The sequence below is a fragment of the Pipistrellus hanaki genome, assembly GCF_964339955.1.
Source record: "Pipistrellus hanaki genome assembly, chromosome: 15".
Taxonomy (NCBI): domain Eukaryota; kingdom Metazoa; phylum Chordata; class Mammalia; order Chiroptera; family Vespertilionidae; genus Pipistrellus; species Pipistrellus hanaki.
In genome coordinates this window covers 1,307,525-1,332,733 of record NC_140517.1, presented here as the reverse complement: position 1 = coordinate 1,332,733, position 25,209 = coordinate 1,307,525, and the positions used below count along the sequence as shown (strand labels likewise).

Genomic DNA, 25,209 nt, shown 5'->3' with positions numbered 1-25,209 from the left:
CAATCATGAGGAACATCATCATCACCCAAAATCATCCCCGTGGCCGGTCCACCACGCTCACACATTCTGTTGTGGGGTCGAACCCTGGAGTCAGAATAAGACCACAGGAGGCTGCTGGTTGATTAAAAAAAGCAGGCAAGGAATTATTGAACTGGCCAGGACGGCCTCCAGAGCACCACACACAGGTGGAGTCCACACTCACAACGGCGCCCTTCCAGGTGTAGGCAGTCCTTTTAAAGGCCGAAACTACAGACATTTTCCTTTGTTCTAAATTCTAAATTCTGGGAACAGTCCGCAGGGTCATTCCCAGCCACATCCTGCTGGACGTCGGAATGTGGCCCTATCTTGCAGTAGCAGATAGTACAGAAGCAGAGCTGAGCGGTTAATCTCTAAAGGTTATCTACAGTTTCTGCTCCTGAAGCTACTGAGTTGGTGGGAGTCAGTCTCCTGTGGTCCTGGTCCACAGGCACAGGAAAACTCCCTTAGCCTCCAGGTCTCCATCTGGGAGCCGAGACAACTACCCTATTGTTTGAGCAAGCAAGCGAGTGCCGAAGCCAGAATGGCAGGGTTACAATTCAAACAGCAGTTTTTACCTAAGTGTGGTTGCTACCATACTTCAATTTGCAACATTGAACGCTTTACATATTTATGCACATTGTATTTATTCAAAATGTGCTTACAGGCACTTAATGTGCAGAATAGAACTATCGCTCAGACCGTTACAATAGCACAGCCAATTACCAGGGCAACAGCCATTGTCTGTCATCAACGCTGATGGGCAAATTTTCTCTGAGCAAAGTGCACCGTTTCTTAAATTACGTTCTCTCTCATGTTTGTTCCTGTTGTTTCTTGAAATGTGATTTTGTGTCGACTTCCATATTTTAAAAAATGAACTTGCACTTGTATGTTTTTTACGTCGTTTATGAGGAGTAGGTTGTAAATCTATGACTAACGGATCAAAAAGCAGGTGTTTCCTGGCGGAACTGGCCCCACAGTGGGCCTTAGGCAATTATTTATTAAGTGAAGGGGTGCATTTTCAATCCCGGGCCCTGGATGCAGGGTGTGAGTCAGGTGTCACCTACAACTCCTCCATGATTAGACTCGCTGCCAGCTGCTGAAGTTAACTAAACGCCAGGACCTGTGCTGGACGATGTACCTCCCACCTCCCCTGTCCCACCCGCCCTCTCCCACTCCCGGTTTCCCTCCCGGCGGAGGCGTGCCCAGCACCTAGCTGCGTCCTGTGCACTCACTGGTGGAGCGCGACGCCCGTCACTGCCAGGCCCCGCCCTAGCGACGCCCCCACGTCGTTGCAGAACCCGGAGAAGCCGAGGTCATTGTTTCGCTGGAGGGCCCGCCCTTCGCGTGGATTGGTGGGAGCCAGCGCACGCTGGAGCGCCCCGCCCCCTCGCACACAGGCCCCGCCCCACACGCAGGCCCTGCCCCCAGCATACAGGCCCCGCCTAATCTCGCGCATGCGCATCCTGCAGTGCCTCAGTCGGGGCAACGGGACCCGCAGGGCGGGGGCGGGGGCCGGGCTGCTGGCGGGAGGACCATGTCTGCGAGTCGAGCCAAGAAAGTGAAGATGGCCACCAAGCCGTGCCCACAGTGCGACCTACAGGTGAGGTCCGTCCTGCGGCGCGGGCTCCTCCGGCGGCCGGCGTCGCCGAAGGGGGCGTGGGCGTCCCCGGCCGCCCGGCAGTCCCGGTGACGGCGGCGGGTCCGGCCCGCCAGCCCCCGTGTCCGTCCCGACGGGAACGCGCCTGGAGGGCAGCTTTGTTCCCGCCAGACCCGGACCGCACTGCCCCCGCCGCGCCCTGGGTCGGAGGATGCTCCGCGCTCCGGGGCTTCCCCGCGGCGCCGGCGGAGGGAGACGTCGCGGTGCTCGCGGCGGCGGGAGCGACGGTGGCGGGACAGTTTCTGGATTTGAGCTCGCCCACCAGCCAGGCCGGGCTCCCAGGATCGGCGGGGAATGGCGTGGTGGCGCTGCGGTCCGGGGAGCCAGAGCCAGGGCCTGTCATCGCTGAGATGCCGCAGGGTCCTGGGCGCCATCCCGTCTCCTAGCAACCGATGACGTCCCACCGCCGTGGGCTGGCGGGGCCAGAGCGCTGGCGGGAGGGAACCAGAGCTCCTCCTTCTGGTCTTTGGAGAACTCCTGTTAATCTTTTTGTTTTTAATATGATTTTTATTTATTTTTTAATATGTATTTTATTGATTTTTTACAGAGAGGAGGAGAGAGGGATAGAGAGTTAGAAATATCGATGAGAAAGAATCATCGATCAGCTGCCTCTTGCACACCGGGATGTGCCCGCAATCAAGGTATGTGTCCTTGACCAGAATCGAACCTGGGACCTTCCAGTCCGCAGGCTGACCCTCTATCCACTGAGCCAAACCGCTTTCGGCTGATTTTTATTTATTTTTAAAATATATATTTTATTGATTTTACAGAGAAGAAGGGATAGAGAGTTAGAAACATCGATCAGCTGCCTCCTGCACACCCCCTTCTGGGGATGTGCCTGCAACCAAGGTTCATGCCCTTGACCGGAATCAAACCTGGGACCCTTGAGCAAGTAAGCAAGTAAGCGAGTGCCAAAGCCAGAATAGCAGGGTTAAATATCCACTGAGCCAAACCGATTTCAGCTCCATTGATTTTTTTAGAGAGAGTGGAAAGGCGAGGAGAGACAGAGAGAGAAACATCCATGTGAGAGAGACACATCAAGTGGTTGCTTCCTGCACGGACCCCTCCAGGGCTGGAGCCTGCAACTGAAGGATGTGCCCTTGACCAGAACTGGACCTGGGACCCTTCAGTCCACAGGCCAGTGCGCTATCCACTGAGCCACACTGGCCAGGGCTAGAGGTGATTCTTATCTCAGTGCATATGAGGAGGTAGAATTTAAATGTAAATGTGATTGCTTTCCTTCAGGTTACTTATGGTTTAGTTGAAGAGACCGCAGAAACACTTAAAAAGTCTAAGGTAATATATGTTCTCTCTTTTTCCCCTCTCCAGGTTCCTGTTGCATGTAAATCTTGTCCCTGTGGTTATATATTTATTAATAGGAAACTCCTGAAAGTGACAGTCAGATAAGTCATCACCTTTTACAGGTAATTGCAAGTTTACCATCTTTTCAGCTTTTATGGTTTTTGTTATATAGATTAAAAGTTAATTTTTGTTAATTTTTTTTCTGCTGCTGAAGTTATAATTTATTTATTTATTTTTTAAGTTATAATATTAAAAGTCTATTGGGCCCTGGCTCGTGTAGCTCAGTTGAGCATCATCCCATGTACTTTGTGGTTGCCGGGTATAGTCTCAGTCAGAGCAGCCAATCAATGTTTCTCTCTCCCTCTCCTTTTTAATTTTAATTTTTAAAATATGTTTTATTGATTTTTTTACAGAGAGAAAGGGAGAGGGAGAGAGAATTAGAAACATCAATGAGAGAGAAACATCGATCAGGTGCCTCCTACACGCCCCCTACTGGGGATGTGCCCGCAACCAAGGTACATGCCCTTGACTGGAATCAAACCCGGCACGCTTTAGTCTGTAAGCTGACAATCTGTCCCCCGAGCCAAACGGGCTAGGGCAGAATGTCTTATTTTAACTTGCCTGCAAATGTTTCTGTTTTGGATTGTTCTATTATTTGTATGCAGTTCTGAGGTATGAATTCTATTCCCGTGTCCCCTCACCACAGTGTGGCTTAGAGGTTCCCTGCCCCCCTATGCATTTGGGAAAATCTTTTGCTTTTGGATTTAGATCTGTAGTAAAACAAGTTTTGTCTTTGATTGTATCTCAACAGCATGTTTGTTTGAAGTAGAAGAGCTGGCTTCTTGCATTAATTAAATCTATATCGACAGGAAACCTTTCTCCTCAATGTCAGTGCCATTAGGAACAATAGGGTAAATTGCTATATTAGAAACTAAAATAGAGCTACTCACTTTCCTAATACCTTATAGTTTTCAAGATATATATATATATGTTTTGTAACAGTATTTATGGTTGAGGTCACATTTTTTCTGCTCTTGTAGTAGAAGATTAATTATTGACTTATTTGAAATAGTGTAACTTAGAAATTAAGCAAGGGTATTCATCGTCTTGGAAGGCAGAACAGTTGCTGGGAAGGGATGTGTATTTATACGGGACTGGAATTAAAGGTGTTGAAAGAGAAATCCTCCTTACTGCCCCACGATTTCCCCCCAAATTTGCCCAGAATTGAATTCTGCTGAATTTCTCTTCCTTTTTTTTTTAAAAAAAACTTTTGATGAGTGTAGGAAAGGTGTGTTATGGTTGTGTGTTACTGGGCTGTGGACTATAGAGCCATTTAAAAGATGCGACTGCTGGGGTGGGGTGCAAACTCAGGCAAACGGTTCTTTCATGTCCCTAAAGTAAGTTATTTCTACTCGTCTACACCAAAATTCAGTCTGAAGCCAAGAGCAGTGAAATAGAGAGGCTAAAAGAAGATGGGGAGTCTGTTAAGTGGCAGTCATTCAGATCACCCGAGACAGGGAGGAGGCAGACCTAAAAACACTCAGACAGCATAAGGAAAAAACACTCAGAAAGCATAAGGAACAGCTGCTTACCAGCCCATCATGGAAGGATGTTTTTCCAAGCATCACATCGATCTGAGATCTTAATTTGAGAGCACTGAAAAAAATGGAAGGTGTGAGTTCCTGGGTCTCAAAGCACAACTCATATATATATACATATATATATATATATATATATATATATATATATATATATATATATTTGAATATATATTTTATTGATTTCAGAGAGGAAGGGAGAGGGAGAGAGAGATAGAAATATCAATGATGTGAGAGAATCATTGATTGGCCACCTTCTGCACACCCTCCACTGGGGATTTGCCTGCAACCAAGGTACACGCCCTTGAGGGAATTGAACCTGGGGCCCTTCAGTCCACAGGCTGACGCTCTATCCACTGAGCCAAAGCAGCTAGGGCAGCACAACTCATATTTTAGTTCAAAATAATTTTTCCTTTAAAAAATATTTTATTGATTTCTAACAGAGAGGAAGGGAGGCGGGATAGAGATTTAGAAACATCGATCAGGTGCCTCCTACACCTCCTACTGGGGATGTGCCTGCAACCTAGGTCCATGCCCTTGACCGGAATTGAACCTGGGACCCCTCAGTCCACAGGCTGACACTATCCACTGAGCCAAACCAGTGAGGGCTCAAAATAATTTTTTTCTGTGGTAGATGCTTATGAAATTACTGGCAGTTGGATTCCTATGGGAAAACCAAAAGACTCCAACATAACATCCACCGGATAGAAACTGTGCTCCAAGCACTTCCCTCTGAATGAGATTGCTGCTGCCTGCCGCCGCACGTAACTGACGGAAGTAGGTGTCAGGTCTGCTCGCTCGTGTTCAGGGTCCGTGTCGATGGCGTGCTCTTCAGCCGTCTTCGATGACTGAGCTCCTGTTTGTTTTCTCCACAGAAGTGAGCAAAACCATGTCTTCGCAGGATCTGCGAATACTTTTCTTATACGAGTTTAAACTGGGCCACAGCGCGGCCACAGCCAGCCAGAACATCGTCTCCGTCTTTGGAGAAGGCGCTGTCAACGAGAGGACGGTCCGCTGGTGGTTCGAGAAGTTCCGTTCCGGGGACCTGAGTCTGAAAAGCGAGCCTCGCGGGAGACCCGGGTCTGTCCTCAGCCAGGACGAGCTGCGAGCCCTGGTGGAAGCCAACCCCAAGGAGGCCAGCCGGGGCCTCGCCGCCGCCCTCGGCGTGTCCGCCACCACCATTCCTCGACACCTGGCCGCCCTCGGGAAGGTGAAAAAGCTGGACGAGTGGGTGACAGCCGTGGATGGATGACCATCAACAGGTGGTTGGAGAGACGTGATGCGGCGTCATGAGTGCGACAGAAATGGAATTGAAAGTGATCTGATCTGGACAGTGGTTGGATGTTGATGAAGTTCCCAAACATGTCAAAACCGCCGCTCAACCAAAAAAAGGATCTGGTACCGGCTGGTGGTGTTACCCCACTGCCTGTTACCCCAGATCGCTTTTACCGTTTTAAAGCGAGCTCGCGTGGTCACTCAGCGGAACTCACGGACCCGAATCGCCTGGCGTGGTCTGCCTTCCCGTGACCACAGGTGACCTCGGACGGCAGAGGGCCACGGGGAGGCGCTGACTCGGGCGAAGGAACTAGCGGTCCATCAGGCTCCCTGACCTTGTAAAACAGACCACCACGCTTCTTGTCATTGTAACTAAGAAACAGAACATTCTCCGACTGAGAAGCCGGAACGAATATCTTTTAACAGGACTGGATTTTATAAATGTAGTCTATATCCTTTAACATTGGGGGACGTTTATCACTTGGAGAAAGCAGCTAATGCTATTAGTGCATATTTTAGGTTGAATGAAGCTGTTGATTTTTTTTTTAGTTTTTTTTTTTAAATACAGCATTTTCCTTTTGACCTACAGAAGGCAATTTCATATGGTTCACCCTGGCACTTTCTAGATCCCGGCTGAGCCCGGAGACGGACAGGCACTCGGACCCGGGCTGCCAGCTGCTCCAGGGACAGGCTTCTTCCAGAGGGTGAGGAGCAACCCGGGGTGCACATGTGTGAGTCTAGTGCATAGTAGACACCTATTAATGTTTGTTCAGTGAATGAATAAATGCGAGGGCCAGGTTCGTCCTCTTTGTAGAAAATCCTTGTTTTGTTATTGTAAGGGATATATTTCACAGCAAGTAGTTAAAAGCCAAATGAACAGTTTTTTAAATAAGTAGGTTTTGTTTTCTCTAACTTATGAAAATGTTCAGACATGTTCAAGTATACTTTATATACTTGAATTTTACAGTGATCCTCTAGCTTTTATGAATAAAGCTGCTATGAATATTCTTGGAGAGGCTTTTTGTGGACACGTGTTTACATTTCTCGGGTAAATACCTAAAATGGGAGCACCTGAGTCCGAGGCTATGTGTATATTTCATTTTCCCAACATGATTACACCATTTTATACTCCCTCTCACTAATATTTAATGTTATTAGTCTTTAAAAATATTTTTTAAATCCTCACCTCAGGATATTTATTTCCATAAATAAATAAGCGGATTTCAACCGCTTCACTCTTCCCATTAGCCACCCAACTCCTCAGGAGTGGGATGGGAGGTGGTTCTGGGGTTCAGCACTTCCTAGTATTCCCATTCGTGCGGCAGACTGGCCCTCGATAAATATTGGACAACGAATATTGTATCTCGCGGCGCTGACCCCAGGGCCTGGCATAGAGGAGACTCATCAGATGTCTAAGCTCCGCAATGATTAGACTTACTAACAGTTACTAACTAACCACCGGGGCTACAGCCCTCCCCCCCCTCTTCCCCCTCCCTCTCTCCTTCCTTCCGTGGCCAGCACCTACAGTGTTCTGTGCACTCATTGGTCGAGCCAGATGCCCCTCATTGTCCGAGCCACGCCTCCACGCTGTTCGCCTAACCGAGAGAAGGCGCGGCCATAATCTCGCGGGAAGGTCCGCCGTCTACCCCTGATGAGGATCCTGATGCGATTGAGTGGGTGGGTGGGAGCGCGGTCCCGAGTCCCACGGAGCTAGCGCACGCCACGTCGCGCTACGCCCACTTGCAGCCGCGCCCCTCACAACAGGCCACGCCCCCGAACACACAGGCCACGCCCATCGCCGAGCACCCCTCGCACGCCGGCCGCGCCCCCTCGCACGCAGGCCCCGCCCACCCCCGCGCACGCGCGCGCGCGCCGGGCAGCGCCTCAGTCCGGGCCGCGGGACCGGCGGGCGGAGGCTGGGCCTCTGGGTGCGAGGGGAGGAGCCCGGGCCGCCGCCGCCGCCGCCGCCGCCGCCGCCGGAGGGGAGCATGTCTGCCAGCCGAGCCAAGAAAGTGAAGATGGCCACCAAATCGTGCCCCGAGTGCGACCAACAGGTGGGCGGCGGGCCGGCGGGCGGGGGCCGTTGCCGCGGCGGTTGGCTGTGGTCCCGGCGGCCGGGCGGCGGGCCGGCCTGTGGGCTCGGCGGCCCCGGGGCTCGGACCGCGGGCTGCGCCCCAGGGCGGCGGGGCCGGCGCCCCCTCGGGCGGCGCGGAGGGGCGTGGGCCGGCCCGCTCCCCGCTGCTCCGCTGACAGCCGGCCCGCGCCCGCCGGCCCGCAGGAGGCTTTGTTCCCCCGGGCCCGCCCCGCGGCCCCCCGGCGGCCGCCCACCCGTGCCGGCGGGGCCGGGGGCCGGGGGCCGGGGGCCGGCGGGGCTGGAGCTCTTTCCTTCGGAGCAGACCGCCTGGCTGGCGGCGCGGGCCTCCTACGTGGTTTTACCCGCCGGACCGGCGCCCCGGAGGCCCTTCCGTCCTCCCTGCCCCCGGCCTCACACCGAGGGGGACACGGTGCTCCCTCAGGATCGCGCCAAGAGCCGCTCATCAAAGTCCCCGCCATCCAGATCACTCCCGATCAAAAATTAATAATAATATATATATAAATAATTTATATATGTTATCATTATATATGTATATATATACATATATATGTAAATTACGGTTCCAGGCATTTTAAATGCTGCCTTCTGCCAGGGCCCCTGCTGTGGGGCTGTGACTGTGAAATGCCATTTATTGAGTGTGAGGGAGCGCCCTCCTCTCCCGGGAAGAGCCGCCTCCGAAGCCCCCGGTAAAGGAGCTGAAACTCACTCAGAACCAGCCGCGGGGCTCCCGTGTCATGCCCGCGTGCGGATCTGGGTGTTTTCTTGTTTTTTTCCTTCTTTTCCACCGAGAGAATTTTTTCAAAATGACTCCCTTCCTCCTCCCGCTCCCCGCCCCGCCCCCTCTTTATTTTCCTGGTTTTGATCGGAGAGATTTGAAATGGCTGGAGGCTCCTCATAAGCCGCTCTTGGCGCATTCTTGGAGGGGCAGGCGGTCTTTCCGCGGAGCAGCCCTCGTGGCAGAAACCATGTGCGTGTTGTGCTCGGTGTCCTGCGGGCCGGCGGGGATTCCGATCCGCCCGGCTGTTGGCCGGAGTTCGAGGACGCCTTCTACACATGATGCTGCCGCGGCTTCCAAAGTGAGGAGCTCAACTTCCATTCTTTTTTTTAATTTTTAAAATATATTTTATTGATTTTGTACAGAGAGGAAGGGAGAGAGAGAGAGAGTTGGAAACATGGATGAGAGTCATCGATCAGCTGCCTCTTGCACCCCCCACACTGGGGATGTGCCCGCAACCAAGGCACATGCTCTTGGCCGGAATCGAACCCGGGACCCTTCAGTCCCCAAGCCGATGCTCTATCCACTGAGCCAAACCGGTCTCGGCTCACCTTCCATTCTTCCCCATTCTTCCATTCAGTGGTTTGTGAAGTTCTGACATTAGGACACAGCTACTGGAGGTGCTTTGCAGGGGCTTATTTCAGCGGGTCAGTCACTCCCGTCCACCGCGGCGCAGAGGGCAGAGTGCGGTTTTCCTGGTATGCGTGACCATTCCAGTGTTCTGTTGGGCGCAAGTCATTGCGAATCCCGACCGTGTTTCACTTGGCAAGAAGGAACCTTCTGGGGAAAATGACCCGCTTTTGATACCCTGGTTAGAGAAAGAGGAGAGAAGAATAAGCTAAGGATCCTGGAGCTGTCCAGCCAGAGGCGGTCAGCGTGCTGTTCGGGAAGAGCGCAGGCAGCCCTTCGGCTTTGCACACGCGATCGGCCCTCGCTGCCATGAGATCCCACGGCTGGTGATGCCGCAACGGCTCACTTCCTCCGGGCTGGAGGCGGCCGGCCGAGGCGGCAGGAGCTGCTGGTGTCTCTTACTCCAGTGGCACACTCTCCTGAGGTGACCTCACCAGCTCATCTCCAGACCCCGCCAACGGGGGGCCTCCGTGTGTGAATTTGGGAAGGGAGGTGGGGCACAGCTCAGTCCATAGCCAGCTGCTACATAGTTTAGAAATATTAAATGCAAATTCAATTTATAAATACAAATGTAAAATCTTAAGAGGGATAGCGGGGACAAGCCCACAGGCCTGTGCGGTCCAGTTGGTCGGTGTGTCATCCCGGTGGGTTCGATTCCGGGTCAGGGATGTACCCAGATGGGGGTACCCTCTCCTAGGGTGGTGTGGGAGGCACTGATGACTGTTTCTCACACAGATGTTTCTCCCCCCCCCCCTCTAAAAATCAATTGAAAATAAAAAAAATCTTCAGAATTTGAGGAGATGGCCCCCATTAAATATGTAAGTTTAAAAAACAGGTAGAGAGAGAGCAGCAAAGAAGACAGAGCTAGATTTTTAGTTGTTTTTGAACATCCCTTTTAAATGCCTCCATTTGAAGATATAGTTCTGAAACATCTAAACCACAGTACTTTTCATTTCCACATCCACTAGGCCCAAATTACTAAGCATAATACTATTGATGATTCTAGTGAGTTTTCTGGTATTTTTGTCTATGTTTCTGTTTTTGTCTTAATTTTTAAAAGTAGAGCAGCTGTTTGTTTTTTCATTTATAAGAAATTTTATGTGTCGTAGCAAACATGCCCACAATAAGTAACTTTTTTTTTTAGCAGCAAAGAATATAATTAGGTAATTTTAGAGCTTTTTTAAATCACTGAAACAATAAAGGAACAGGATTTTTTTTGTAGTTTTTTTTTTTAACCTGTTTTACTTGTAAAACATACAAACAACCTAAATACACTTTTCAAGAAATAAATTGATACACAATAAGCCATCAGTAAACAAAATTTTGGATTTTTTTCTATTTATTTTAAATATATTTTTATTGATTTCAGAGAGGGGGAGAGGGAGAGGAAGAGAGAGAGAGAAATGTCAATGATGAGAGATAATCGTTGATTGGCTGCCTCCTGCACACCACCTACATCTGGGGATGGAGCCTACAACCTCGGCATGTGCCCCTGACCAGGAATCGAACTGTCAACTCCTTGTTCATAGGCCCATGCTCAACCAACTGAGCCACATCAGGAATTTTATTTAGGCTGTTTAAAATCCAAATTATACTATAAAGAGGTTAATGAAGTTGTCTACCTTATTTAATAATTATTTTTATAGGATTTGGGTTTTGGTGGTGTTTGGTGTGTGTGTGTGTGTGTGTGTGTGTGTGTGAGTGTGTGTGTGAGTGTGTGTGTGTGTGAGTGTGTGTGTGTGTGAGTGTGTGTGTGAATGTGTGTGTGAGTGTGTGTGTGTGTGTGTGTGAGTGTGTGTGTGTGTGAGTGTGTGTGTGTGAGTGTGTGTGTGTGTGTGTGTGAGTGTGTGTGTGTGTGTGTGTGTGTATGGATTGGGGTCGTGGAAAGGAACTTTCCTGTTTGGAAAGGACTTTAGGTGACTTAGCTCAGGTGCATCGAATGTTTCTTGAGCATAAAACACTTGCATTAAGGGATGAAAATCAACCTCCTAAGTGGTTAGAATTGTGTATTCTTCATCCCAAAGCCACATGTACATTTCTCATCTCACTGTAGCAATCTGCTGATTCCGGATGTGGGCTGATACTTTTTATTGCAGAGGACAGAGACTTGACTAGAAACTAGTGACTTTCAGCAGGTAGAAGAGTGCTTGCTGCGGAGCAGGGTCTCTAAGTAAGCACATCAGGTTTCTGCGGCTCTGATTGGCGTTAATTTAAAACGGTTTACAGTCCCGTGACTGCCTTCACGATGTGACTAAGGGTAAGGGAAGTGAGTCAGTGCCTCTTAGCTTGGTTTCTATGAAGATGTGAAATTTTTAAAATGACAAACATCTATTTTGGGCAGGTTTTACACTATTAAAAGTGTAATGTTACATTTTCTGTCATGGTTTGAAAGAATCTCATCACATTTTAAAATAGAGCAAGCTGTTAGACATCTGGATTTTGATTGTTTTTGTAGGATTTATTGTTATTTTTCTTAAATTCAAACTAGGTATCCTTTGTTCAGTTTTTTTTTTTTATGCAAAGAAAAAGAATTCTGCCAAATTTTTAAATTTAGCTTAATGAAAGTATATTCCAGAGTATGAGGCATTTCACACGTACACGGATACAAAGCTTTATGATCGTAACTGAACTTTTTAACAAGCAGAGCAATGGGAAAATTAATTTCATCTTACAGAGGGAATTGCAATTTTTCTGACTAATTATTCTGAGTATTTTTTGTTGAGATTAATTTCTGTGTTTTTTTTTTTTTTAATTAACATGTCTGGTTTTTTATTAACATGACTCCAAGGATCAGTAGGTTGATTTAGTGAAATGTAATTAGGTTATTGGGGGAAATGTAAAATTTTTTTCAATAATTTTCAAGAACATTTGAAATGGAGAAAGGAGCCATTTTATTTTAGAAGAAGAAGCATGAAGAGTGTAAGTGTTGTCAGCTGATGGTTGTTGGCGCCGATTGAACACCAATAGGAAGCCCCAGTCTGGAGAGGGAGCGGTGGAGAAAGAGGTTATCAGCGCACACAGCTCGGTGCTGGAACACGGTGTCACAGCTCAGGCATGGAGCAGCGCGCTGAGGTGGCTGGGCCAGCCCTCTGGCCAGACAGCCGGGTCCGCCGGCTCTGCCTGTTCTCCCCGTTCTCCCTCCCCCTCGGGTGGAGGCGTCTGTGGTGGTTCGTCTCCTGCCGGGAAACTGTCTGTCTTCAGTGAGAAGGGGTGGGAGCGGACTTAGAGAAGTCCCTGCCCTGGCCCTGGCCTTGGTTCTTCCTCCTGCAAACGAGGACTAGTTTCTCACAGTTGGTTTGGTCCCAAAAGCACTGTCCTGCTTGTCAGATGGAGCCGCTCTGGTTGTTGGGGAAGATGTTATCCCTGAAACAGCTGGTCTGAGTGGCCAGGCGCAGAAACAGCTGGCAGGTTCCATTTTATAATCTTGAGCCCAGTGAGCCTTGAGCCTTCTCAGTGGGTGCCTTCTTTCTCAGAGTCCAGGCACGCTGTTCCACCCACTGTCCTCTGGAGCTGGGACTCTGTGACCCTAGATCTCAACTACTACTTTCTCCTGCGTTCTCTTTAGCTTGTAATGTAATTTTGCCCTCAAACTGGTTATTGAAAACTAGTGTGTATGTGTGTGTGTGTGTGTGTTATTGGTAATTGGCATTTGACCTTATCATGTAAGAACCTGAGCCATTTTCAGTTCTTTCTTCCTTTGGAAGGTCTGGCAGAGATTTACTTTTCTCCATATCCATTCTTACCGTTGTTTCCCGTGGGCCCTCATGCTCTTACGCTGGGGTTATTTCAATGGCTTCCCAGCCACGTTTCACTTCCCACTTTGTTCTATGTGAACTGCTATCAGGCCAATCTTTTTCTTTTTTTTCTTTCCGGAAATTAAAACATGGTCAATTTTTCCCCCTTAAACTACAAAATAGAGTCTTTGGTTGTACAAACATCACTAGTTGCAGTCTTGCCAAGAGGTACCAGCTAGCAAAGTAATCTTTTCCCCCCTTTTAAATATATTTTTATTTATTCAGAGAGGAAGGGGGAGGGAGAGGGAGAGAGAGAGAAACATCAGTGATGAGAGAGAATCATGGATCGGCTGCCTCCTACACTTACCTTGCTGAGGACTGAGCCCCAAACCCAGACATGTGCCCTGACCAGAATCGCACCATGACCTCCTGGTTCATAGGTCTACACTCAACCTCTGGTCACAGTGGCCTGGCCAACTAATCTTTGAAGAAATGTTACCTTTCTTTTTCACTTGTTTTTCCTGGCTTCGATTCTAATATGCTTTTCTATTGGTCACTTTCATCAGTACATGTTGTTTATTCATTTACATATTCATGGCATCGTAAAGCCTTAGGGAAATATGAAGATGTATAGGACACGATACCCACCTCAAATACTTTGTTGTATGGAGCTGGGGCTTAAATAAATCTGATTCCTACTTTAATTTATCATTCAGTTTAGGAGACTGTGTAAACATTGGGAAGGTTAACAATAGAAAGATAGTAATAATATGTTTTTTTCTTTTTTTCCTACAGGTTCCTGTTGCATGTAAGTCATGTCCCTGTGGTTACATATTTATTAGCAGAAAACTTTTAAATGCAAAGCACCCAGAGAAATCACCACCTTCAACAGGTAATTGAGAGCTTACCACATTTTCAGATTTGATGTAGAAATTTAATTTTTTTTTTGTGAATTTGCTATTTACATTTTTGTTGAAGTCAAATATTAAAATCTATCAAGTGTGTCTGGTTTTTATTAGCTGTTGGAAGTCAGCTTATGACATTAGTTTGCTGTTCCTTCATTTAAATGATAATCCCTTATCGTGCTGGTAAGCTTGAACACAAATTTTCTGTTTTTGGAGGACGGAGAGCCATTGAAGGATTTTAATGCAAGGGTGTGTACCCGATTTGATTTACAAAAACAGCTAAGGTATAATTGACGTTCAACAAGTGACACACATGTAAACTCCGCAGTGTGATCAGTCTGTCATGTCCACGCCGGTCAGTCACCTGGTCAGGATGAACATGCCCTTCAATCCCAGTTTCCTCGTTCCCTTTGGAGTCTTGCTGCCCCAGCCCCAGCCCCTGCTGCTCTGTTTCCTGTCACTGTTCTAGAACTTACTATAAATGGAATCATGTAATATGTATTCCTTTTTGTCTGGCTTCTTTCACTGAGCTAGTTTAAGACTCAGCCACGTTGTTTACATCAAGAAAAAGTACCCTTTTTATTGCTTAGTAGTATTCTCTGCATGGATATGCCCTAATTTGTTTATGTAGGTACTGGTTGATGGACATTTGGGTTTTTTCCTTCATCATGCTGATAAAATTTATAATAACTTTCGAGTTTTTTAAACTAGTGACTGGAAAAAAATAATAGCTTGATTTGGTGTGAATGTAATTTTTTAGACACATTGATTATAATTTCTTTATTTAGAAGATCTAAAAAATAATCTTATTTTACATTCCCATTAACTGGACAGATTGGATTTATTCAATGGGTATACTTATTAAAAGATGAAATTTTGTTACTTATTCTTTGGTAAAATCAGACTTCATATAGCGATAATCCTCAAATAAAAGTAGGTTGATTACAAATACGTTCCGAGCACCTGCTGTATGCTTGGCCATGAATGAATGAATGAATGACTGTCCTATCGAGGCGGCTCGCTGCTGTCATGGAGCTAATGCTCCTGTGAGCAGGAGAGAGGCAGTGAACAAATCGGCGGAGAATATCAGCTTGTGATAAGTGCCGTGTAGGAAATTCAGATGAGGACTGTGCCAGCGTGTGACTAGAAGGCTCCTTTGACTGAATGGTTGGAGAGGCCTCTGAGAAGCGCCATTTAAGGTGAGGCTGAATGGAACAAGGGACTAGTCATGATCAGATCAGGGAGAACATTCTTGACTGATGAAATAGCAGATGCAGAAATTCTAAGGCTAGAAAAAGATTGGTATATTTTAGGAACATGAAGACTAATGTGCTTGCAGGGTAGTCAGCGGGAGAGTGTGGAGATGAGGCCGAAGGTTAGGCAGGGGCCAGATTAAGTAGGACTTTGTAAACAGAATAAGAAGTTTGGATTTAAATAAAAAAAGAGCAGTCTTTAAACCTAAAATTGTACTAACTTAAAAAGTGAAATCAAAGCAATAAAAGATAAATTTTTAATTAAAAATATTTTTATTGATTTCAGAGGGCAAAGGAGAGGGAGAGAGAGAAACATCAATGGATGAGAATCATTAATTAGCTGCCTCCTACATGCCCCCTACTGGACTAGAGCCCGCAGTCTGGGCATATGCCCCGACCGGGAATCAAATCATGGCCTGGTTATAGGTCCATACTCAACCTCTGAGCCACACCAGCTGAGCTTTAAGACCTTTTTAAATAGAATCCCCTGACTTCTGATAAAGAAGTTTTAGGCCTTTGCAGAAGACATACTGATTGTGTGTTGTGGGCTCCATCCACAGTGTGGGGAGTGCAGGAGGCAGCCGATCAGTGATGCTCTCTTATTATTGATGTTTCTACCTCTCTCATTCCACCTCACTTCCTCTCTGAAATCACTAAAAATAAACTAAAAAAAAAAAAAAATGGTTTTAGGTTAGCTGCACACTGTCAAACTAAGATTTCTTTCCATTGTACTCCAGGGATAATCCCACTTTTTCGTATGCACTTTTTTTTTTTACCCATGTGTTTTTGTCTCTGGAACAAATTTTGCAGAAATTGTTTCAGACCTGGAAAATGCTCATGAAAAACATGTGCTGATGCATTTCCTGTCTTGCATTGGGGAATACCTTTACTTTGCACTAAGTGTTCCCATTCTTCCCTGGCCCCGGGCCTTCCTCTGGAACGCTCCAGGCTGCAGCTGAGGCAGTTTTTACCTCTGTATTCCCCGCCACCATCCTTCCTTTTCCCTTTGGCAGTACTTCCTGGGTGCCATAAGGACCACCATCCCCAGCAAACCTGCCTGGCCCTGGTTGGACAGAGTTTGCCGTCCCAGCTTAGTGAGGAAGATGACGGTGGCCCCACAGGACGAGGGTTCAGTGATCTCAGGCCCTGGGTCCTCCTCCTCCTCCCCTCCTGAGAGGCTGTGGCTTTCCCCCTGTGAGGTGGCCTCCCGTAGGCATCCTGAGCCGGGAGAAGAGGGGAGGCAGAGGGCTCACCAGCCATGCTTGTCCCTGAAAAATCTCTCTGGAAACCTTATCCTCCACTGACGTGTCACTGCCAGACTGCATTTCATGGCCGCTCACACGAGGAGTCTCAGCGGTGTGTGTTAGCGGGCACATCGTCCTAGGAACACACAGGAAGCTGTTCTTATCCCGGAGGGAGGCTGAGTATTGGGTAGATAATTACAGTGTTGTCATAGGTGAGCAGCATTGGCTTCTTGGGCCTTTCTCCTTTCTCTTCACTTACTGTCACATGTTCTCTCTTTTTGTCCTCCTCCTGCTTTGTTCCAGGAACTTTAATTGAATTTCCTTTCTAGGTCTAATTTGGTCTGCAGACATGCTGTTTTTTAGTGTGTCTTTTGCACTTTAATTTTTAGCAGTTCATCTTGTTTTCTTCTTTTTGATCAAATCTTATTTTTTCATCTTTTATTGAGGTAAATTTATATACAGAATTTAGTATTTTGATCATTTAAGTGCACAGTTCAGTGGCATTAAGTACATTCTTATTGTGTACTTAACCATCATCGCCATCCATCTCTAGAACTCTTTTCATCTTCCCAGACCGACACCCTGTACTCTTTAAACAGTAACCCCTCATCCCTCCCCCCACCCCCCCACCCCCCACCCTCCCGCCCCAGGTTACCCCTGTTCTTCTTGTGCCTGTAGATTTGACTCCTGCTGTTTCCTGAGAGTGGAATCCTGTGGTGTGTGTCCTTTGTGTCTGGCTTAGCTGTTAGCCTAATGCTTCCCAAGCTCATGCGTTTTGCAGCAGTGATTTGCCTCTTCCACAGTAATTTTTAAGCATCTGGGGAATTTTCTTTTCAGGTGTGGATGGATTAAAGCAAGTTTTGGTTTTTGCTGTTTAAAAATTGTTGTTGTCTTATCAAATCAAATCATTTTTATTTGTTTGGAGTGAGAGGGTGGTTTCTTGTATTAATTAAATGATCATATTGAGTCAGGTGCCTCTGTTGCTGTTCCATTTACGGATCAGCATGTTCTTAGAATGTCAGAAATGACCTCCTCTGTGGCTAAGGTGATGAAAACTACTTAGTTTCCTAGTGTTGTTATATTTTCTGTGGATGCTTTCTGTTTGTTTTTTATTGGTAACTGTAATATATTATGGCAAGGTCAGTTTCGCTTCTGCATACTTGACATATTTCAACACATAATTTGCATAATACGTCACCCTTTTTAGCTTGGAAGCAGAGAGAAAGAGCAGAAAGGTCACTGTGGAGTTGTGCAGGCTTTTTAAAAAATTTTTTTTATTTTATTGATTTTTTACATAGAGGAAGGGAGAGAGATAGAGAGCTAGAAACGTCAATGAGAGAGAAACATCGACCAGCTGCCTCTTGCACACCCCCTCCTGGGGATGTGCCCGCAACCAAGGTACATGCCCTTGAACGGAATCGCACCCGGGACCTTTCAGTCCGCAGACCGACGCTCTACCACTGAGCCAAACCGGTTTCGGCGAGTTGTGCAGGCTTGTAGGGGCTGGAGTTAAAGGTGCCAAGTAAAGAAAAGTGTTCTGTTATAAGACTTCCTCATGTGTCCATGGGTCACCTGAATGCTGTTGAATTTCTTTTCTCCTGTGTGGCTAATAGGGGCATAAATGTCATGGTGGCAGTTTAATGAAATTTGCCAGGCAGCAAACTACTGCTTTCAGAAAGAAAAAGGAAGAGAGGGAGAATTTGGGCAAACAGTTCTTCTAAGCCCTAAAACATATCACTTTTATTCCCCCGTCCAGAGAACAAGCACGAGGCCAAGAGGAGGCGCACAGAGAGAGCCAGGAGAGAGAAGATGCACCCGACAGGAAATAAGGACTTAGAAAACAGAAAGAGGTCCCGGAGCAACAGCCACTCAGATCACAGCAGGCGAGGCCGAGGAAGACCTAAGAGTGCATCTGCCAAAAAACACGAGGAAGAAAGAGGTATGATGACCCAAGAGCTTGTTCCCCGCACTCCGTGTTCCTAAGATCCTAATTAGCTAGCCTCGAAGGAAGTGCTCGCCAGGCATGGAGCTCCTGGCCTCAAATCCCCATTTCCTCGCCTGGCCAGTATGGCTCAATGGCCGAGCATCAGCCAGTGCGCTAAGAGATCTCTGGTTCCTTCCTGGTCAAGGCACGTGCCCAGATTGCAGGTCCATCCCCAGTAGGGGGTGTGTAGGAAGCAGCCAGTTGATGTTGATGTTGCTCATCAATGTAATTTTTATTAGAAAACTAAAGGCTTAAATTAGGTAATATTCATCTTGCTATGAATTGATGATAGTAGAGTTCAGAGATAATAATGTGTATGTGACATCCTGTTCAAGTGGTTGTGCTTTTATTTTTTTAAAGATAAACGTGGGTTCTATTAAGACATTTCAAACTGCTATACTATGAGTTTTTAAAATTATTGAAAAAGTTCTTCAGTATGGGTGCTCTTTACAATTCTTTAAAAACCTCTTAAAGTAACTTTATTTTCAGTGAAATATGTTTCTTAGATATTTGTGAGTTGTGCTCTGCTTTTTCAGATATTCAGTCGTAGGTATTCAAATATTGAGCATAAATATAAACTTCTCTTTTTTTAAGACATTGAGAAAGTTTTACCTGTTTATCATTTTTCTCTGCTTTTAATTGAATAAAGTAACAGCTGCTAGGGAAAATGACTTCACTGGTACAGCTGTCCTTAACTTCTGTCAGAGTGAAGGTTTTCTGGTGTATGGCTAAGGGAATGCCGTTTGTATTGTGTTTGACTGTCTTCTGTGAAGACTGTCCTTACTCCTTCATTCCTGAGCAGTTTCACTGCTTTTTCTCTTTCCATCTGTTACTGCTCTCCCGGAGTTTGAGTTATTTCCTCAGTCTGACTGTGCTGCTCTCACAGGGGGTGATAGAAAAATCAGTGCTACCAGGGAAATAAAGTCACAGAAAAAAGGGAGAGAGGAAATACTGCCTGGCCCAGAAAACAGAACATTCTTTAGCTGAAGTAGAGGGAATGGACCCGAAGGAAGAGCGGAGAAGGAGTGCTGCGGTGGAGGGGGCGCGGTGGGGAGAAGACAGACCGGGGTGAGTCTGGGGGTGCCAGGACCTGGTGCAGGTTGGTACTTTCCTTCCATGGTGACTTGGAAGAAAGAAGCATTGATTTGGCTATACATTTTTTCAGGTATTTTAAGTTTATTATAAAAAAAAGTTTTAAGAAATGATTTCTAGAATAAAATATGGCTTAATTTATTTGCTCCTAATACAAACTGGAAAGTGCTCAAAACTTTGGCAGAATAAACAAATCTTTCAAGTAGACCAGGGGTGGGGTGGATGGTAAAGAGCCAGATAAATGTTTCAGGCCTTGTGGGCCACACAGTCTCTCACAGCTACTCTGCTCTGTCATCGCAGCTGGAAAACAGCCATCGGCACCATGTAAATGAACGGGCAGGGCGTGTGCCAGTCAGGCTTGGCAAAAACAGGTGGTGGGCAGACGGGGCACCTAGGCCGCACTTTGCTAACCTTTGAGGCAGACCAAGTTTTCTAAATACAGAGAGGAAATAGGACTTTTGGAGTGTCATATGTTTTAGATTTCTTTTATTTTTTTTAATTTTAATTTTTTGCAAAAATGTCTCACAAAACAGCAGCATATAGCTCTGAAGACAGGAGGCAGAATAATGCTAGCTCTGTGAATTGTCTCTTCTTCTCATGCGAATCCAAACTGCCTCAGAGCGACAGAAAGGAGCTCAGTGAGGAGACTAGAATAGACTTCTTTGATATGCTTCTTAGTGTTAAGCAGCAATTTAATTTAGCTTTTATTGTCTGCTCACGGGGCTCTTGAAAGTTTGAAGCACGGTTTGCCATTATTTTAATAAGAACAAACTGACAGTGTTTCTAAAAACACATTTTCAATTGACTTCCTTGTTTTCAATATTTTGAAAGAGAACAGGAAGAAGGAAGGATAGAGAACGCAAGCTTGTTAGGCATCCAGATAACAATATTATCTTTATAAAATCATAAAAACAAATCACTAAACATAACAAGCTTTGGTTTGTTTAAGATAAGTCTTCAGCCTAAACCGGTTTGCTCGGTGGATAGAGCGTAGGTCTTTGGACTGAAGGGTCCCAGGTTCGATTCTGGTCAAGGGCATGTACATTGGTTGCGGGCACATCCCTGGTAGAGGGTGTGCAAGAGGCAGCTGGTCAATGTTTCTCTCTCATCAATGTTTCTAGCTCTCTGTCCCTCTCCCTTCCTTTCTGTAAAAAATCAATAATAAAAAAAAAAAAAGATAAGTCTTCATTTTATATGTGGGGAGTATAATTACTTGGGATATTAGTAATGTAGTGACATTTTTTACTAAAATATATTGGGCAATTCTGAATGTCTTATTAATGAACATATAGAATTACTGTAGACTTCAAGTTAAAGATGGTGACTTAAATAAACACATTTAGCTCTGCATCCTCCCTAAATTCTAGTATAAGGATATTTTTCAAAAATGGCAAAATCCCACAAGGACAAGGAATGGGAGAAACAGTAAAATTCTGGAAAATGGTAACTGCTTTAGCACACCTATGAAACCTAAATTGTAAGCTCCTTTGGCGAAAGCTAATAAAAAAAATGATTTGTTTTACACAACTGCCTTAAGATGAGGAATTTGCACATCAGTTATGTCGGGAAGTATAGAGGTGGAAGTGAGGCTATAAACAATATTGTTTGAAAGACTGTTTTTTTAAAATATCCCATTAAGGCTGTTTACCTCGTCCTCACCTCTCTCCAAGTTTATCCTTTGAAAAAGATGAGACAGAGCGAATCTCTGGCCTAGGGCACACCGGCTTCACTGAGGGCGGGGTACTAACTAGGTGAAGATGAAGGTGAGGTGAGAAGAGGAGGGGGTAGGCATGGAGTTCTGCAGGAAGGCTTTGTCTCCCAGGTAAGAGATGAGAAGCATCTTCTCTAGGGGCTCTGAAGAGCCCAAGAGCAAAGGCCTGAACTAAAGACGTTCTCGTTGTGATCGCACCAAGAACCGCCCAGGCAGAGCGTCCCGAAGGGCCGGCCACAGCCAGGCTCCCTGTGTGCAGGAGCCAATCAGCTGTTTTGGTCCTCTCCCATGTATGAGCATATGGCCAGCATTACCCGGATGTACGGAAGACGGCACCTAGTGTGAAAGGCTAAGACCAAGTCATCAGGGAAGAAAAAACATTCGAATAAAACAAGTTTTTGCAGGGAGAAGAAAAATTAAGGCTATTATAAATATTCATAGAAAGAGGACATATTGTAGTCATAAAACAAGAACAAGATGATATGTAAACAAAGATTGCCAGTGTCCAAAAAAAGTACCTGGAAAAGGAACTTTAAAATACGAACACACACACACACATATGATTTTCAGAAATGAAGAGCCATCACCAAAGGCCTATGGACAAAATTGAAGAAATGTACCAGCGTGTAGAACAATAGGATCTGAGGAGAGAAAAACAGAACGGGAAAGGTGAGACATTTAGAGGGCCAGTTTGAGATCAGCATCTATAAACAATGACATTGCAGCAGCAGAACACAGAAGATGCAGAAGGCAGTCGTCAGTGACACAATCTAAGAAGTCCCAAACCTGAAGGACTTTGCGTTTCCTATTGAAGCGGCCACAGATTCTCAGTGGATAACTGGCTACAGTAGAGTCTGCCAAAGCACATTATCATAGTCATCTCTCTGGTTAAAGGAATCCCCTGTATTCAGAGAAAAAAGACAAAAGAATCAAAATGGTATTAGAACTAATTCAGTGGAACAATCTACTGATATGTGAATAGTACCCAGCGCATTTCAAGAACACGTTAAAGAGCAGAAGCTAGACACAAACCAGTACGATGTCATGTATGTGAAGTTTAAGAGGAGGCGGAGTTACTCTCTGGCGATGGAACAGAGGTCGTTGCTGATGGGGGGGAGGGGTTGTCGGGAGCGGAGTGTGAGGAGGGAGTTTTCTGTGTGTGTGTATGTGTGTGTGTGTGTGTGTGTGTGTGTTTAGCAGGAGCACCAGTTAATGGGAGACAGTTTTTTGCCTTCGTAATACTGAGTGGAAACCTACGAGTCTTTAGCCAGCCGCACCATGAGTTAGTGTGAGGGTAGCTATAGATGTACTTTGGACCTTCAGGGTCTCAAAAAATAGCTGCCTACACTCCCTTTCTCAGGACCTACTGCAAGATACATGCCATCGAACGAAGAAGTGAGCCAAGAACGCATGCTGGCATTGGGGCACAGGCCCACCCTGAGAGAGGAAGGGGAGGATCGGATGTTGGACAGCGATCCCAAGATGATAAGGGCCGTCAGTAAGCTCAGAAAGACCATTTCAGATTGAGCAGAGCAGAAGACCTGCAGAGATTTACTCCAGAGGAAAAATTGATCTAATACCCGATTATGTATAAACATTCTGAAGATGTTATACAATTCGGAGAGAGTTCGGTTCAATTAGTAATGAAAACTAAGCAGATGTGAAAAGAGAATCTTTTCAGGGAAGACAGTGTACGTGTAAAGTGAAATCATTTACACAGTCAGAATAATGTGAATATTGAATAGTAATCTCACCAAAATTGTGATATAATGGGAAGATGGAAGGGAAGCACGTGGTGGGGGCAAGAGATGGAAAACAATCTAATCCTAATTTTCCACTGGGGAAAGTCAGTTAATGCCTAAAACAAACAAAAAAAAACAAGCAGTAGCATCATGTAAAAATGTTCTTTACAGACAGAGGCAAAAACAAGAAGGAACAGCTGAAACAGAGTGTGGGTGCATGTGGAGAGGAGGAGTTGTGACTTTGGTAACCAGTTCTGTGAAAATAATTTGACTTTAAGATAGATGAATGTTTAACTTGGATTAAAGAGCAAAACAATGACAGCATAAACAACAGACAAAAGTGGAATCATGGTAGAGCTTGTGAAATTTTGGATGAATGTACACAAAAATGCTGACTTACAAGCTAGGTGCTTCTTTTTGTCCTTCTGTATTTAAGTTTTTTTTCTACCGTGAACTTAGATTGCATTTTTAATCAGGAAAGGAAAAATGGAAATAAATGTTATTATATTTGGTAGCAAGGCTAAGGTGAAGAAGTTAACATAGTCACAAAGACACCATTGATTTTCAGGAAGGACTATCTTTAGGGTGAGAAAATTCATTTTGGTAGAGTCATTTGACTCATACTAGCGAGGAGAAAGAAATTTGAGATTCTTACAGAAATGATGTAGATATTAGAAGATATATAGAAATATATATAGTCTGTCCAGTTAGTCTTCAGAATACAGTTCATGACATTTCAATAACTCTTTTGAAATTAATTTTTTTTCAGTTCAGTAGCATAATACTTTAAAATACTTAATGTACATTGTAGTATCATGTATAATATTGTCATTTAAAGAAAAACTTGAAAGCTTTAAATTTTTAAATAAAAACACTGTATCTACTGCTTTTATAGTAAGCTCTCCCTTTTTCTTTTAACAGAAAAACAGGAAAAGGAAATTGACATCTATGCTAACCTCTCTGATGAAAAGGCTTTTGTGTTTTCAGTCGCCTTGGCAGAAATAAATAGAAAAATTATCAATCAAAGACTTATTCTCTGATATTTGTCTGCAGAATGTGTTGACACTTTCTTCGGGATTGCATCAGCAAAGCCTCAGACAGCCGTGGACTCTCCGGAGCGTCCTGGGGCCTCAGGAAGGGCCGTGCTGGCCTGGGCCCCGCTGGGGAGCAGAGCTGGGCTGGGGCTGCTCGTGGCTTTCCTTGGTTCCCAAGGAGCATTGTCAGTGTCTTGTGTTTGGGATATAAGCAAGTGTATTTACAAAAAAAAAAAAAAAAAAAGCAAAAAAAAGCTGGATGACGGTTAAAGGGGTGGGGATGGGAGCAGAAGAATGAAAACGAGGGAAATAAAATGCTTGGTAATTTTCGGGTTTGCCACCAGAGATGCAATATTTTAAATACTTTGAGAAAGAATGACTTTTAAAAATATATATTTCAGATTTTCAGCACTAATGGATTGCATATATACAGTTCATTTACTTTTAACGATTTGGCAGTTGGTATTTTATTGAATGGGGAATTAATATAAATTGTAAATTTTGTCTTAAATTGATTTTTTCTTGGCCTTTATTTTTATGACTTAAGGTGTGAGTTATATTTTGGGAGATACTTTCTAGACAGTTTGGAAGTATGGGTGCTATATTAAGAGAAACATTTAAAGTTATCTGATACTTCAGATATAAACACCTTGTTTTCCTGAATGTAATTTATTTATTGGTTATGAAAAAATACTTTTCTGCTCTCGAGATGGTGCTTGTTAACCTAAACATTAAATATATTTATTACATGCAAAATATTTCATATCCACTTTTAAGCGGTAATGTTTTATCTGAATGGATGTTCATTTAATACATCCTGATAATTATTTAAATTGTTGCTTAATCTCACTCTGGAAAAAAAAATAAACCTTAATATTTAAACGAATAGATTATATAATATTACAAGCTTATTGTTCTAGTGGAGTTTGTGAAATATATTTAAATTCTTAATTTTCCAGTGTTAAATGCTAACCATTTATAATTGTTTCATTTTATATTAAATGCTTTTGTAGTTTTGCATATCGATTTAATGACTAACATATTCGGACTTGACAAGAACTCTCCCTATTTTAAACCTCCCCCCTGGGCCAGCTCCGTTTGGAGTCCTCCAGCCTCATTAGGGGAGGCAGGCGGCCGCAGGCGCAGCCTCCACAGCACCC

At 45.1% G+C, this 25,209-nt stretch overlaps 2 protein-coding genes across 4 annotated transcripts; both read left to right on the top strand.

Annotated features, from left to right (window-relative positions):
* The first annotated feature begins 1,516 nt into the window (after nucleotides 1-1,516).
* Nucleotides 1,517-6,857, top strand: LOC311633205 (histone-lysine N-methyltransferase SETMAR-like). 3 transcript variants are annotated; one of them, XM_084905531.1, is made up of 4 exons: nucleotides 1,517-1,618; nucleotides 3,005-3,099; nucleotides 5,210-5,352; nucleotides 5,451-6,857. In XM_084905531.1, the coding sequence occupies exon 4, from the start codon at nucleotides 5,465-5,467 to the stop codon at nucleotides 5,825-5,827; it is 363 nt and encodes a 120-aa protein (XP_084761657.1). In that variant the 5' UTR covers nucleotides 1,517-1,618; nucleotides 3,005-3,099; nucleotides 5,210-5,352; nucleotides 5,451-5,464; the 3' UTR covers nucleotides 5,828-6,857. The 3 variants fall into 3 exon arrangements, with proteins under 3 accessions (XP_084761657.1, XP_084761656.1, XP_084761658.1); XM_084905530.1 differs by lacking the exon at nucleotides 5,210-5,352; XM_084905532.1 differs by lacking the exons at nucleotides 3,005-3,099; nucleotides 5,210-5,352 and adding an exon at nucleotides 2,921-2,971 and having other exon boundaries at nucleotides 1,528-1,618.
* An 855-nt stretch (nucleotides 6,858-7,712) lies between these two features.
* On the top strand, nucleotides 7,713-25,075 carry LOC311633203 (UPF0547 protein C16orf87). The gene is made up of 4 exons (XM_084905527.1): nucleotides 7,713-7,904; nucleotides 13,880-13,976; nucleotides 18,243-18,425; nucleotides 23,937-25,075. The coding sequence occupies exons 1-4, from the start codon at nucleotides 7,839-7,841 to the stop codon at nucleotides 24,053-24,055; spliced, it is 465 nt and encodes a 154-aa protein (XP_084761653.1). The 5' UTR covers nucleotides 7,713-7,838; the 3' UTR covers nucleotides 24,056-25,075.
* The last annotated feature ends 134 nt before the right edge of the window (nucleotides 25,076-25,209 follow it).